Source organism: Tachyglossus aculeatus, chromosome 26, assembly GCF_015852505.1.
Source record: "Tachyglossus aculeatus isolate mTacAcu1 chromosome 26, mTacAcu1.pri, whole genome shotgun sequence".
Lineage (NCBI taxonomy): Eukaryota > Metazoa > Chordata > Mammalia > Monotremata > Tachyglossidae > Tachyglossus > Tachyglossus aculeatus.
Genome location: NC_052091.1, coordinates 19144655 through 19158906, shown reverse-complemented (window position 1 = coordinate 19158906; position 14252 = coordinate 19144655). Strand labels below are relative to the sequence as shown.

The 14252-nt window shown below is 46.7% G+C and overlaps 1 protein-coding gene across 2 annotated transcripts in view; it reads left to right on the top strand.

The window, feature by feature from the left end:
• The window catches only part of BTBD1 (BTB domain containing 1), a 40591-nt gene extending 33839 nt beyond the window's left edge, over positions 1–6752 (top strand). For both annotated transcript variants that reach the window (XM_038767274.1, XM_038767272.1), the window contains exons 7-8: positions 1975–2121; positions 4650–6752. In XM_038767274.1, coding sequence (XP_038623202.1) covers positions 1975–2121; positions 4650–4808 — 306 coding nt within the window. In that variant the 3' untranslated portion in view covers positions 4809–6752. The remainder of the gene's footprint in view (positions 1–1974; positions 2122–4649) is intronic.
• Positions 6753–14252: the final 7500 nt, after the last annotated feature.

Below are 14252 nucleotides of genomic sequence, written 5' to 3'. Positions count from 1 at the left end.
TATGTTGCCAACTTGGACTTCCCAAGCGCTTAGTCCAGTGCTCTGCACACAGTAAGCGCTCAATAAATACGATTGATTGATTGATTGAAGGTAATTTCGCTGTGGGCAGGGAATGTCTGTTTATTGTTGTATTGTCCTCTCCCACGCGCTTACTCTAGCGCCGTGCGCACAGTAAGCGCTCAATAAGTACGACTGACTGTGAGCCCACTGTTGGGTAGGGACTGTCTCCATATGTTGCCAACTTGTACTTCCCAAGCGCTTAGTACAGTGCTCTGCACACAGTAAGCGGGGAATGTGTCTGTTTATTGTTCCGTTGTCCTCTCCCAAGCGCTTAGTCCAGCGCTCTGCACACAGTAAGCACTGAATAAATGCAAATAAATGAATGAATGACTGTAACTTCGTCGTGTGCAGGGAATGTGTCTGTTTACTATTTGTAGTGTCCTCTCCCAAGCCCTTAGTCCAGTGTTCTGCACACAGTAAGCGCTCAATAAATAGGATTGAGTGAATGAAGGTAATTTTGCTGTGGGCAGGGAATGTCTGTTTATTGTTGTATTGTCCTCTCCCACGCGCTTACTCGAGCGCCGTGCGCACAGTAAGCGCTCAATAAGTACGACTGACTGCGAGCCCACTGTTGGGTAGGGACTGTCTCTATATGTTGCCAACTTGTACTTCCCAAGCGCTCAGTACAGTGCTCTGCACACAGTAAGCGGGGAATGTGTCTGTTTATTGTTCCGTTGTCCTCTCCCAAGCGCTTAGTCCAGTGCTCTGCACACAGTAAGCACTGAATAAATGCGAATAAATGAATGAATGACTGTAACTTCGTCGTGTGCAGGGAATGTGTCTGTTTACTATTTATAGTGTCCTCTCCCAAGCCCTTAGTCCAGTGTTCTGCACACGGTAAGCGCTCAATAAATAGGATTGAGTGAATGAAGGTAATTTCGCTGTGGGCAGGGAATGTCTGTTCATTGTTGTATTGTCCTCTCCCACGCGCTTACTCTAGCGCCGTGCGCACAGTAAGCGCTCAATAAGTACGACTGACTGTGAGCCCACTGTTGGGTAGGGACTGTCTCATATGTTGCCAACTTGTACTTCCCAAGCGCTTAGTACAGTGCTCTGCACACAGTAAGCGGGGAATGTGTCTGTTTATTGTTCCGTTGGCCTCTCCCAAGCGCTTAGTCCAGTGCTGTGCACACAGTAAGCACTGAGTAAATGCGAATAAATGAATGAATGCCTGTAATTTCGTCGTGTGCAGGGAATGTGTCCGTTTATTGTTCCGTTGGCCTCTCCCAAGCGCTTAGTCCAGTGCTCTGCACACAGTAAGCACTGAATAAATGCGAATAAATGAATGAATGACTGTAACTTCGTCGTGTGCAGGGAATGTGTCTGTTTACTATTTGTAGCGTCCTCTCCCAAGCCCCGAGTCCAGTGTCCTGCACACAGTAAGCGCTCAATAAATAGGATTGAGTGAATGAAGGTCTGTCTGTCTCCCCCTTTTAGACCGTGAGCCCACTGTTGGGTAGCGACTGTCTCTATATGTTGCCAACTTGGACTTCCCAAGCGCTTCGTCCAGTGCTCTGCACACAGTAAGCGCTCAATAAATACGATTGATTGATTGATTGATTGATTGAAGGTAATTTCGCTGTGGGCAGGGAATGTCTGTTTATTGTTGTCCTCTCCCACGCGCTTACCCGAGCGCCGTGCGCACAGTAAGCGCTCAATAAATGCGACTGACTGCGAGCCCACTGTTGGGTAGGGACTGTCGCTATATGTTGCCAACTTGTGCTTCCCAAGCGCTCAGTACGGCGCTCTGCACACAGTAAGCGCTCAATCAGTACGACTGATTGATCGATTGACCGTAGGAATGCAGGAGGGAGGCGAGTGGCGCGTCTCTCCCGTTGCCCCTCCGCCTTCCCCGGCGCGAGCGGCTCGGCAGCCCCTCGGAGCCGGCCTCCCGGTGACCCTCCTGTGTTGCAGATCATCGAGTACGAGAAAAACCAGACCCTGGGGCAGAACGACACCGGCTTTAGTTGCGACGGAACGGCCAGCACCTTCAGGGTTATGTTCAAGGAACCCATCGAGATCCTGCCCAACGTGTGCTATACGGCCTGCGCCACGCTCAAGGTGAGAAGGGGGCCGGGGCGGCCGGTTCTGAGCTCCACGGCGGCGGCGGCGGCGGTGTGGCCTGGTGGATAGCGCCCAGGCCTGGGAATCGGGACGATCTGGGTTCTAATCCCGCCCCTGCCACCGGCCTCTCCCCTTCTAAACTGTTGAGTTCGTTGTGAGCGGGGACTAATGTCCGTGCATGGTTGTGTTGGACTCTTCCGAGCCCTTAGGACAGCTTATTACTCTATTTATTTATTTATTTTACTTGTACATTTCCATCCTATTTATTTTACTTTGTTGGTATGTTTGGTTCTGTTCTCCGTCTCCCCCTTTTAGACTTAATCCCCATTTGACAGATGAGGGAACTGAGGCCCAGGGAAGTGAAGTGACTTGCCCAAGGTCACAGGGCAGTCAGACTGTGAGCCCGCTGTTGGGCAGGGACTGTCTCTATGGGTTGCCAGTTTGTACTTCCCAAGCGCTTAGTACGGTGCTCTGCGCATAGTAAGCGCTCAATAAATACGATTGATTGATTGATTGATTCTCTGCACACAGTCAGCGCTCAGTAAATACCAGTGACTGACTTGGTCAGTCGTATTTATTATCAATCGTATTTATTGAGTGCTTACTGTGTGCAGAGCACTGTGTTATTATTATTATCAATCGTATTTATTGAGCAGAGCACTGTACTTAGCGCTTGGGAAGTACAAGTTGGCAGCATATAGAGACGGTCCCTACCCAGCAGTGGGCTCACAGTCTGACTGCCCTGTGACCTTGGGCGAGTCACTTCACTTCCCTGGGCCTCAGTTCCCTCATCTGTCAATTGGGGATTAAGACTGTGAGCCCCACGTGGGACAACCTTGTATCTATTTCAGCACTTGGAACAGCGCTTGGTAATAATAATAATAACGATGATGATGGCATTTGTTAAGCGCTTACTATGTGCAAAGCACTGTTCTAAGCGCTGGGGGGGATACAAGGTGATCAGGTTGTCCCACACGGGGCTCACAGTACGTAGTAAGCACTTAACAAAAACCCTTATTATTACTATTACTACTATTATTATTTATTATTATTATTATCATTATTACAACCAACGCTCCAGAGCTAACCATGTGGCCGGTCTCTGGCCAAGTGGAAATACCTCCTAGGCAAAACCGGGGAGCCGCGTGGCCGAGTGGATAGAGCTCTGACCTGTCATCATCATCATCATCAATCGTATTTATTGAGCGCTTACTATGTGCAGAGCACTGTACTAAGCGCTTGGGAAGTACAAATTGGCAACATATAGAGACAGTCCCTACCCAACAGTGGGATCACAGTCTAAAAGAGTGGGCTCACAGTCTGAAAGACTGTCCTGGGTTCTAATCCCGTCTCTGCCACTGATCTGCTTTGTGACCTTGGGGAAGTCAAAGTCACTTAGCTTCTCTGTTCCCCAGTTTCCTCAGTTGTAAAATGGGGGTTCAACACCTGGTCTCTCACCTACTTTGAGTTTTAACCCCAGAAGGGGTGAGGACTCTGCCCTAGTTGATTATCTCGCACCTACGTCAGTGCTTGGTACAGTGTTTGGCACATAGTACGCACTTAAATACTATTATTATTATTATTATTATAGAAACTGCTGAGTCTAAATAGTGGGCTCTTTCCCCCAGGACATGAGGGAGGAGGACTGTGCAGAGCACTGTGTTAAGTGTTTGGGAGATCACAGGACAACAGAGGTGGTAGACATGTTCCCTGCCCACAAGGGGCTTACAGTCTAGAGGAGGAAGCAAATGTTATTTTTTTTTATGGTAGTAAGCGCTTATTACGTGCCAGGCATTGTGCTAAGCGCTGAGTGGTGGAAGAGAAGTGGCTCTTGGCACGGACACGTTGGTATCCCGAGCAATTATTTTCAGGGAGGGTGTCACACTTACCAGAGTCAGAGAGGAAGCTAAATAAAACAGGCTACCGAAAGTCATCAGGGTGCCCGCCATCCCAAAAAAGTTCACTGAGGATGGAGGTCGTTTCATGAGTAATAATTATAATAATAATGATGGCATTTATTAAGCGCTTACTATGTGCAGAGCACTGTTCTAAGCGCTGGGGGGATACAAGGTGATCAAGTTGTCCCACGTGGGGCTCACGGTCTTAATCCCCATTTTACAGATGAGGTAACTGAGGCGCAGAGAAGTTAAGTGACTTGCCCAAGGTCACACAGCAGACATGTGGTGGAGTCGGGATTCGAACCCATGACCCCTGACTCCAAAGCCCTTGCTCTTTCCACTGAGCCACGCTGCTTCTCTAAGTAGTAGTAGGGCTTTTAGAGGAAAATTTATTTTCAACTCCTCCCCCTTAGCCAGGACCGATTGCCTCGCTCCTATTTATAGTACAAATGCATTCCCAGATGGTGAACAGATATCTAAAAGTGGGTTATGATGTGGGATGCCAAATCGGTTGTTTACTAAATCGAACACATTACAGAGTTTGAAAGTGTATTTATTTATTTCTGAAGAGTCTGTTCCCGAGCATTCAATAAGCCCTTAAAGGCGTCTTCTTTTCTTCTGATTTAGGGTCCCGATTCCCACTACGGCACCAAGGGTTTGAAGAAAGTTATACATGTAGCAGCAACTGCAAGCAAAACAACCTTCTTGTTTTTTAGTTCCCCCGGCAACAATAATGGTACATCGATAGAAGATGGACAGATACCAGAAATAATCTTTTATACGTAATCCGCGCAGCAGTTCGTCTCTGCTTATAGCGGCCAACATCTTACTGGCATAAAGAACTAGCCACTAATGATAGTCTGAGTGTTTAAAATGCTCCCAATTTTAACGTGCAATTAAGAAACATTTTAGTTTCTTAGGAGAGATTTTAGAAAAAAGCCTATTTTTGCTCTGCATGGGTATCAGCTGAGTAGAAAAATCTCCAGCAGGATTTTCATTTCCGTAGAAGCCTGGAAGAAGACTTAAGGGCTCTGATGATAAAGGCTGCTAGCAATTGTTTGAAAGTCTGGGTTTTTCACCTGTATAATTTCATTAGTTTGGTTGGCTCACGGTTGTTGGAATTGACAGATCCTTGCTTTTTAAGGACAGTTTACTTTTTTGGTTTGGTGGTTTTTGTTTTTGTTTTTTCCACCATTACGAGGAATGAATGTTGAAGAACGTTGGCCCACGATGGCTTAGTAAAACGTGCTGCCGAAGCATCTTAGTACATCCGTACCTCTGTTTTGGAGAAGTTTGAGGACTGGATGGATATCTTTTTTTTTTTCCCTTTTGTGTTTTTTTGTTGTTGTTGTTGTTGTTTTATAAAGTTCTGGGGTCTCCAAGGACCATCTGTAATTAACAGCGTGGGGAAATCCCACGAAGTGTCAAACCAGCATCAAGCTGCCCGGGTGAGAAATCTGGGCCGTCTGTTTTTAAGAAGGCCAAGTCAGCTGGTCACCTAGCAGAGCCTTCCACGTTGTAAATAAGCTGCAGTTACATATATCGCAACTGCACGGCCTATGTCGAGAGCCTGCGTGGCATTATTCATGGCGTCGGACGCGAGCGGTTGCGAGGCATTAACGGGAAACCGTTTCTGGTACTTGGCAGCCTCTCCCAGTAGCAGGAGGCAAGCGCAGGACTCTCGGAAGCCGTCCCATCGCTGATTTCCTAGAATGCCCAGCGATTCGCAGCAAACACGGCTGAAATGGATTTAACCTATTTTCACCCACTCTCCCAGCCTTTTCCTATCCAAAAGGGTTCTCAGCGCTCATCCTTTTGGCCTCTAAAGCCCCCCCTCAAAGAGCAGAGTTGGAGGATGTGGGGTACAGAAGCGTTCGAAGAAAAGTAAATGAAAATAGAAATCCCATTCCCTCCCCCCAAAAGTGGTTATGTCGTGTGAAATTCTACAGGAGCAGTAAGTACCCATATCAGTGACCAAGAGCAGGAGTTTTAGAAGGTGAGTTTTGAAAGAGCGATTCAGGTTCGGTAGTCAAAAGTGTGGATGTTTGACTTTTCTTCTGAAATCTTCCTTCAGCTTCTATGCGCGTTTTCAGGGAGTTCTTCCGAAATCTTCAGCTTCTATGCGCGTTTTCGGGGAGGGAGGGCTGTTGAAGGAGCTGATAGGAAAGACTGCTGGCTCCTTCCCTCAGCATCTCCAAGCAGGAACTCTTAAATTTATGGAAAGGAGACGGAATTACACCCACGTCTCAATCTTCCGGCAGCAATAAGCGACACGCTTGCTGTCTTGGGCCAACGGATAGTTTTTGTTTGGTGTTCCCTTCTGCTTCCCCATCAGAAATGGGGGAAATGAGTTCTCGCTCTGTCTCCCAGAAAACTTTCCCTCCTCCTCATTCAGCAAGTTCACCGCGGGGAGGGCGGATATGTCCGTACGTTAAATCTCCCGTCAACTCTTCCCTCTGAGGGTCAGGCAGTTTTATCTAGCAGTCGGAATCGATCTCCTCGGCACAACCGGGCAAAGAGGGTCTCGTCGTCTTTGCCCTCGTGGGACTTTTAAAATCTTGCCTGTGTGGCTACTACCGGGCATTTGAGGGGGTGAGGGGGCACTAGGTGGTACAGAAAGGCCCCTTGGAGAAGCCAGAAAAATGGTCAATGGATTTCAACCAGCATCTCCTATTAGTACATCACTATCGTGAAGCAACATCTGTAAATAAATTCACTGTACAAAACAAACATCGTTTCCTTCCATCTCTCGCGCACGGGGGATGGCGTTGGAATCGTATTTGAACTGGACAAAGTACGGAGTTGTTTATGTCCCCCAAATGGCTTTCTAATTCAGAGGAGCAGCGTGGCTTAGTGGAAAGAGCCCGGGCTTGGGAGTCGGAGGTCGTGGGTTCTAATCCTGGCTCCGCCACTTATCAGCTGTGTGACTTGGGGCAAGTCACTTCTGGGCCTCTGTTACCTCATCGGTAACATAGGGATTAAGACTGCGAGCGCCACGTGGGACAACCTGATTACCTTGTATCTACCCTATTCATTCATTCATTCAATCGTATTTATTGAGCGCTTACTGTGTGCAGAGCACTGCGCTAAGCGCTTGGGAAGTCCAAGTTGGCAACATATAGAGACAGTCCCCACCCAACAACGGGCTCCCAGTCTAGAAGGGGGAGACAGACAACAAAACAAAATGTGGACAGGTGTCAAGTCATCAGAATAAATAGAAGTAAAGCTAGATGCACATCATTAGCAAAATAAATAGAATAGTAAATGTAGTGCTTAGAACAGTGCTTTGCACATAGCGCTTAAATGCCATCATTATTATTATTATATAGTACCGCTTAACAAATACCATCATTGTTATTATTATTAATTGGGTAGTTGGCATCACCCTTTTAACTTGTAGTGTGGGTTTCCAGCATACCCTATTATTCATCTCTTGCCCTAATAAAATTCTTCTAGGAAAAGATTTCAGTGACCTGACAAATGGTGAAATAACAATAATAATGATGGTATTAAGCACCTACTATGTGTCAAACACTGTTCTAAGATCTACTGTAGATACCAGCTAATCAGGTTGGACACAGTCCATGTCTCATAAGTGGCTCACAGTCTTCATCCCCATTTTACAGAGGAGGTAACTAAGGCCCAATGAAGTCGACTGACTTACCCGAGGTCACACAGCAGAAAAGTGCTGGAGCCGGAATTAGAACAGAAGTTCTCCTGGCTCCCGGGCCTGTGGTGTATCCACTAATCTGCATGGAAAATATCCATTAATCAGAAATGGGGAGAATAAAAACGGTTTTTAAAAGAGGGAAGAAAATTCTACAAGTAGATGGCTGCTCTTCTGGCTAGACCAGTCAATCAAGGGTATTGCTTGAGTTCTTACTATGTGCAGAGCACTGAATTAAGTGCTTGGGAATTATTAAGTGGACACCTTCCTTGGCTATAACAAGTTTACAGTTTGGAGGAACAAAGCTGCATGTGCCTGTGGCTCATCGATCCATCAGTCATTGGTACTTATCGAATGCTTACTGTATGCAGAGTAGTGTACTCAATGCCAACTCTCCTGGACCCCCTCCAATCTGGCTTCCATCCCCTACATTCCACGGAAAACTGCCCTCTCAAAGGTCATCAATGACCTGCTTGCCAAATCCAACGGCTCCTCTATCCTAATCCTCCTCGACCTCTCAGCTGCCTTCGACACTGTGGACCACCCCCTTCTCCTCAACACGCTATCCAACCTTGGCTTCACAGACTCCGTCCTCTCCTGGTTCTCTTGCCTCTCCGGCAGTTCATTCTCAGTCTCTTTTACGGGCTCCTTCTCCCCCTCCCATCCCCTTACAGTAGGGGTTTCTCAAGGGTCAGTTCTTGGTCCCCTTCTGTTCTCAATCTACACTCACTCCCTTGGTGAACTCATTGGCTCCCACAGCTTCAACTATTATCTCTCCGCTGATGACACCCGGATCTCCATCTCTGCCCCTGCTCTCTCCCCCTCTCTGCAGGCTCGCATCTCCTCCTGCCTTCAGGACATCTCCACCTGGATGTCTGCCCGCCACCTAAAACTCAACATGTCCAAGACTGAACTCCTTGTCTTCCCTCCCAAACCCTGCCCTCTCCCTGACTTTCCCATCTCCGTTGACGGCACTACCATCCTTCCCGTCTCACAAGCCCACGACCTTGGTGTCATCCTCGACTCCGCTCTCTCATTCACCCCTCACATCCAAGCCGTCACCAAAACCTGCCGGTCTCAGCTCCGCGACATCACCAAGATCCGCCCTTTCCTCTCCATCCAAACCGCTCCCCTGCTCGTTCAAGCTCTCATCCTATCCCGTCTGGACTACTGCATCAGCCTCCTCTCTGATCTCCCATCCTCCTGTCTCTCCTCACTTCAATCAATGCTTCACGCTGCTGCCCAGATCATCTTTGTGCAGAAACGCTCTGGGCATGTTACTCCCCTCCTCAAAAATCTCCAGTGGCTACCAGTCAACCTATGCAACAAGCAAAAACTCCTCATCCTCGGCTTCAGGGCTGTCCATCCCCTCGCCCCCTCCTACCTCACCTCCCTTCTCTCCTTCTCCAGCCCAGCCCGCACCCTCCGCTCCTCCGCCGCTCATCTCCTCACCGTTAGGCCTCGTTCTCGCCTGTCCCGCCATCGACCCCCGGCCCACGCCCTCCCCCTGGCCTGGGATGCCCTCCCTCTGCCCATCCACCAAGCTCGCTCTCGTCCTCCCTTCCAAGCCCTACTGAGAGCTCCCCTCCTCCAGGAGGCCTTCCCACACTCAGCCCCCTCCTTCCTCCCCCCCTCCATCCCCCCCGCCTTACCTCCTTCCCCTCCCCACAGCACCTGTATATACTTGTACATATTTATTATGCTATTTATTTGTACATACTATATTTTATCAATGATTTGTATATAGCTATATTTCTATTTATTATGGTGGTATTGACACCTCTCTATTTGTTCTGTTTTGTTGCGTCTCCCCCTTCTAGACTGTGTACCTGTTGTTGGGTAGGGACTGTCTTTATATGTTGCCGACTTGTACTTCCCAAGCGCTTAGTACAGTGCTCTGCACACAGTAAGCGCTCAATAAATACGATGGAATGAATGAATGGAAAGAGAAGCAGTCAGTCTAGGGGGGGAGACGGACATTAGAATCAGTGTCCAAACTGATTAACTTGCATCTTCCCCAGTGCTTTGAACAGTGCTTGGCACCTATTAAGTGCTTATCAAATGGATGATAATAAGTGCCCGACACTTGGAATGCTGCCTGGCACATAGTGTTGCCAACTTGTACCTCCCAATTGCTTAGTACAGTGCTCTGCACACAGTAAGCGCTCAATGAATACGATTGAATGAATGAATGAAATACCATAATTATCGCCATACAACAGAGTTGGTAACCCCAACTATTGCCCTAAGCAAGGGAGACAGGCATTGAAATAAATGACCTGAAATAAATACGATCGATAGATCGGTCGATTGATGTTAACCTTGACCAAGGGCCCCTCTTGCCAACTCCCTCCCAGCGTGGCTCAGTGGAAAGAGCACGGGCTTGGGAGTCAGAGGTCACGGGTTCGAATCCTGGCTGGCCCCACTGTCAGCTGACTTTGGGCAAGTCACTTCACTTCTCTGGGCCTCAGTTCCCTCATCTGTAAAATGGGGATGAAAACTGTGAGCCCCCCTGTGGGACAACCTGATCACCTTGTAACCTCCCCAGCGCTTAGAACGGTGCTTGGCACATAGTAAGCGCTTAACAAATCTACTTATCTATTCTATTTATTTACATATCTCATCATCATCAATCGTATTTATTGAGCGCTTACTGTGTGCAGAGCACTGGACTAGGCGCTTGGGAAGTACAAGTTGGCAACATATAGAGACAGTCCCTACCCATATTTACGTATCTCATCATCATCAATCGTATTTATTGAGTGCTTACTGTGTGCGGAGCACTGGACTAAGCGCTTGGGAAGTACAAGTTGGCAACATATAGAGACAGTCCCCACCCAACAGTGGGCTATTCTATTTATTTACATATCTATTCTATATATTTTATTTTGTTAGTATGTCTGGTTTTGTTCTCTTTCTCCCCCTTTTAGACTGTGAGCCCACTGTTGGGTAGGGGCTGTCTCTATATGTTGCCAACTTGTACTTCCCAAGCGCTCAGTACAGTGCTCTGCACACAGTAAGCGCTCAATAAATATGATTGATTGATTGATTAACAAATGCCATTATTATTATTATTATTATTATTATTATTATTATTATTATTATTATTATCCATAGGGCGTTTTGACCCCAGGCCCATCTAGTGATCGCGGGACTCCCCAATCTAAGCTCGCTGTGGCCAGGGAGTGTGTCTACCAACTCTGTTCGATCGGACTCTCCCCTGTACTAAGCGCTTAGTACAGTGCCCTGCACAAGGTAAGCGCTCAATAAGCACCGTTGATTGATTGAACGCTTTATTTACCCCTCTCTAAACTGTAAGCTTGCTATGGGCAGGGAACCCATCCGCCAACTGTATTATATTGTACTCGCTCAGTAAATCTACTTGTTTTGTTGTCTGCCTCCCCTCCCCTGTGAGCCCATTGTTGGGTAGGGATCGTCTCCACCTGTTGCCAAATTGTACTTTCCAAGCGCCTAGTACAGTGCTCTGCACCCAGTAAGCGCTCAATAAATACGACTACATGACTGAATGAATTTATTGAAAGCTCACTGTGTGCAGAGCACCGTACTAAGCGCTTGGGAAAGGACAATTTATTTATTTTACTTGTACATATCTATTCTATTTGTTTTATTTTGTTAATCTGTTTGGTTTTGTTCTCCGTCTCTCCCTTCTAGACTGTGAGCCCGCTGTTGGGTAGGGACCGTCTCTAGATGTTGCCAACTTGGACTTCCCAAGCGCTTAGTACAGTGCTCTGCACACAGTTGAATGAATTTATTGAAAGCTTACTGTGTGCAGAGCACTGTACTAAGCGCTTGGGAAAGGACAATTTATTTATTTATTTTACTTGTACATATCTATTCTATTTATTTTATTTTGTTAATATGTTTGGTTTTGTTCTCTGTCTCCCCCTTCTAGACTGTGAGCCCGCTGTTGGGTCGGGACCGTCTCTATATGTTGCCAACTTGGACTTCCCAAGCGCTTAGTCCAGTGCTCTGCACACAGTAAGCGTTCAATAAATACGATTGACAATAGTGCTCTGCACACAGTAAGCACTCAATAATAATAGTAATAATAACGATGGTATTTATTAAGCGCTTACTCTGTGCAAAGCACTGTACTAAGTGCTGGGGAGGTTACAAGCTGATCAGGTTGTCCCATGGTGGGGGGGGCGGTCACCGTCTTAATCCCCATTTTACAGATGCGGTAACTGAGGCCCAGAGACGTGAAGTGACTTGCCCAAAGTCACCCAGCTGACAAGTGGTGGAGCCGGGATTTGAACCCATGACCTCGGACTCCAAAGCCCGGGCTCTTTCCACTGCGTCACGCTGCTTCTCTTGTGTGGACTAGTGGCTTGGGAGTCAGAAGGACTTCATTCATTCATTCAATCATCATCATCATCAATCGTATTTATTGAGCGCTTATTGTGTGCAGAGCACTGTACCAAGTGCCTGGGAAGTACAAATTGGCAACATATAGAGACAGTCCCTACCCACCAGTGGGCTCACAGTCTAAAAGGGGGAGACAGAGAACAAAACCAAACATACTAACAAAATAAAATGAATAGATATGTACAAATAAAATAAATAAATTGTATTTATTGAGCGCTTACTGTGTGCAGAGCAGTGGACTAAGCGCTTGGAAAGTACAACTCAGCAACATCATCATCATCAATCGTATTTATTGAGCGCTTACTGTGTGCAGAGCACTGTACTAAGCGCTTGGGAAGTACAAATTGGCAACATATAGAGATGGTCCCTACCCAACAAAGGGGTCACAGTCTAGAAGGGGGAGACACACAACAAAACAAAACAAATCAGGTACAAGTAAACAGCATCAATAACATCGATGCAAATAAATAGAATTATGGATTTATACACATTAATAAAATTAATAGAATAATAAATATGTACATATATACACAAGTGCTGTGGGGCGGGGAGGGGGCTAGAGACTTGGGTAGAGAATCAATCAATCGTATTTATTGAGCGCTTACTGTGTGCAGAGCACTGGACTAAGCGTAGAGAAGCAGTGTGGCTCAGTGGAAAGAGCCTGGGCTTGGGAGTCAGAGGTCATGGGTTCTAATCTCCCCACATGTCTGCGGTGTGACCTTGGGCAAGTCACTTCACTTCCCTGGGCCTCAGTTACCTCATCTGTAAAATGGGGATTAAGACTGTGAGCCCCCCGTGGGACAACCTGATCACCTTGTAACCTCCCCAGCGCTTAGAACAGTGCTTCGCACATAGTAAGCGCTTAACAAATGCCATCATCATCATTATTATTATTCTAGTCCTGGCTCCGCCACTTGTCTGCTGTGTGAGCTTGGGCGAGTCACTTCGCTTCTCTGTGCCTCAGTTCCCTCATCTGTAAAATGGGGATTAGGACTGTGAGCCCCACGTGGGGCAGGGATTGGGTACAATCTGATTAGATTGTATCTACTCCAGCGCTTAGAACAGTGTCTGGCACATGGGAAGAATGAATAAATACCATTAAAAAATACGATCGATTGATCCCCCTCTAGACTGTGAGCCCGCTGTTGGGTAGGGACTGTCTCTATGTGTTGCCAACTTGTACTTCCCAAGTGCTTAGTACAGTGCTCTGCAAACAGTAAGCGCTCAATAAATACGATTGATTGATTGATTGATTAACGTTAACCTTGAGCATATAGCTTTAATTCTATTTGTTCTGACGACTTTGACACCTGTCTATACATTCATTCATTCAATCAATCGTATTTATTGAGCGCTTACTGTGTGCAGAGCACTGTACTAAGCGCTTGGGAAGTGCACGTTTTGTTTTGTTGTCTGTCTCCCCCTTCTAGACTGTGAGCCCGTTGTTGGGTAGGGACCGTCTCTATATGTTGCCGACTTGTACTTCCCAAGTATATATGTTTGTACATATTTATTACACTATTTATTTTACTTGTACATATTTATTCTATTTATTTTATTTGGTTTATATGTTTTGTTTTGTTGTCTGTCTCCCCCTTCTAGACCGTGAGCCCGCTGTTGGGTAGGGACCGTCTCTATCTGTTGCCGACATGTTCTTCCCAAGCGCTTAGTCCAGTGCTCTGCACACAGGAAGCGCTCAATAAATACGATTGAGTGAATGAATGAATGAATAGACTGTGAGCCCACTGTTGGGTAGGGACTGTCTCTATATGTTGCCAACTTGTACTTCCCAAGCGCTTACTGCACACAGTAAGCGCTCAATAAGTACGATTGATTGAATGAATGAATGAATGGATCAATCAATCGTATATATTGAGCGCTTACTGTGTGCAGAGCACTGTACTAAGCGCTTGGGAAGTCCAAGTTGGCAACATAGAGAGACAGTCCCTACCCAACAGTGGGCTCACAGTCTAAAAGGGGGAGACAGAGAACAAAGCCAAACATACTAACAAAATAAAATAAATAGAATAGATATGTACAAGTAAAATAAATAAATAGAGTAATAAATCTGTACAAACATATATACATATATACAGGTGCTGTGGGGAAGGGAAGGAGGTAAGATGGGGGGGATGGAGAGGGGGTGGAGGGGGAGAGGAAGGAGGGGGCTCAGTCTG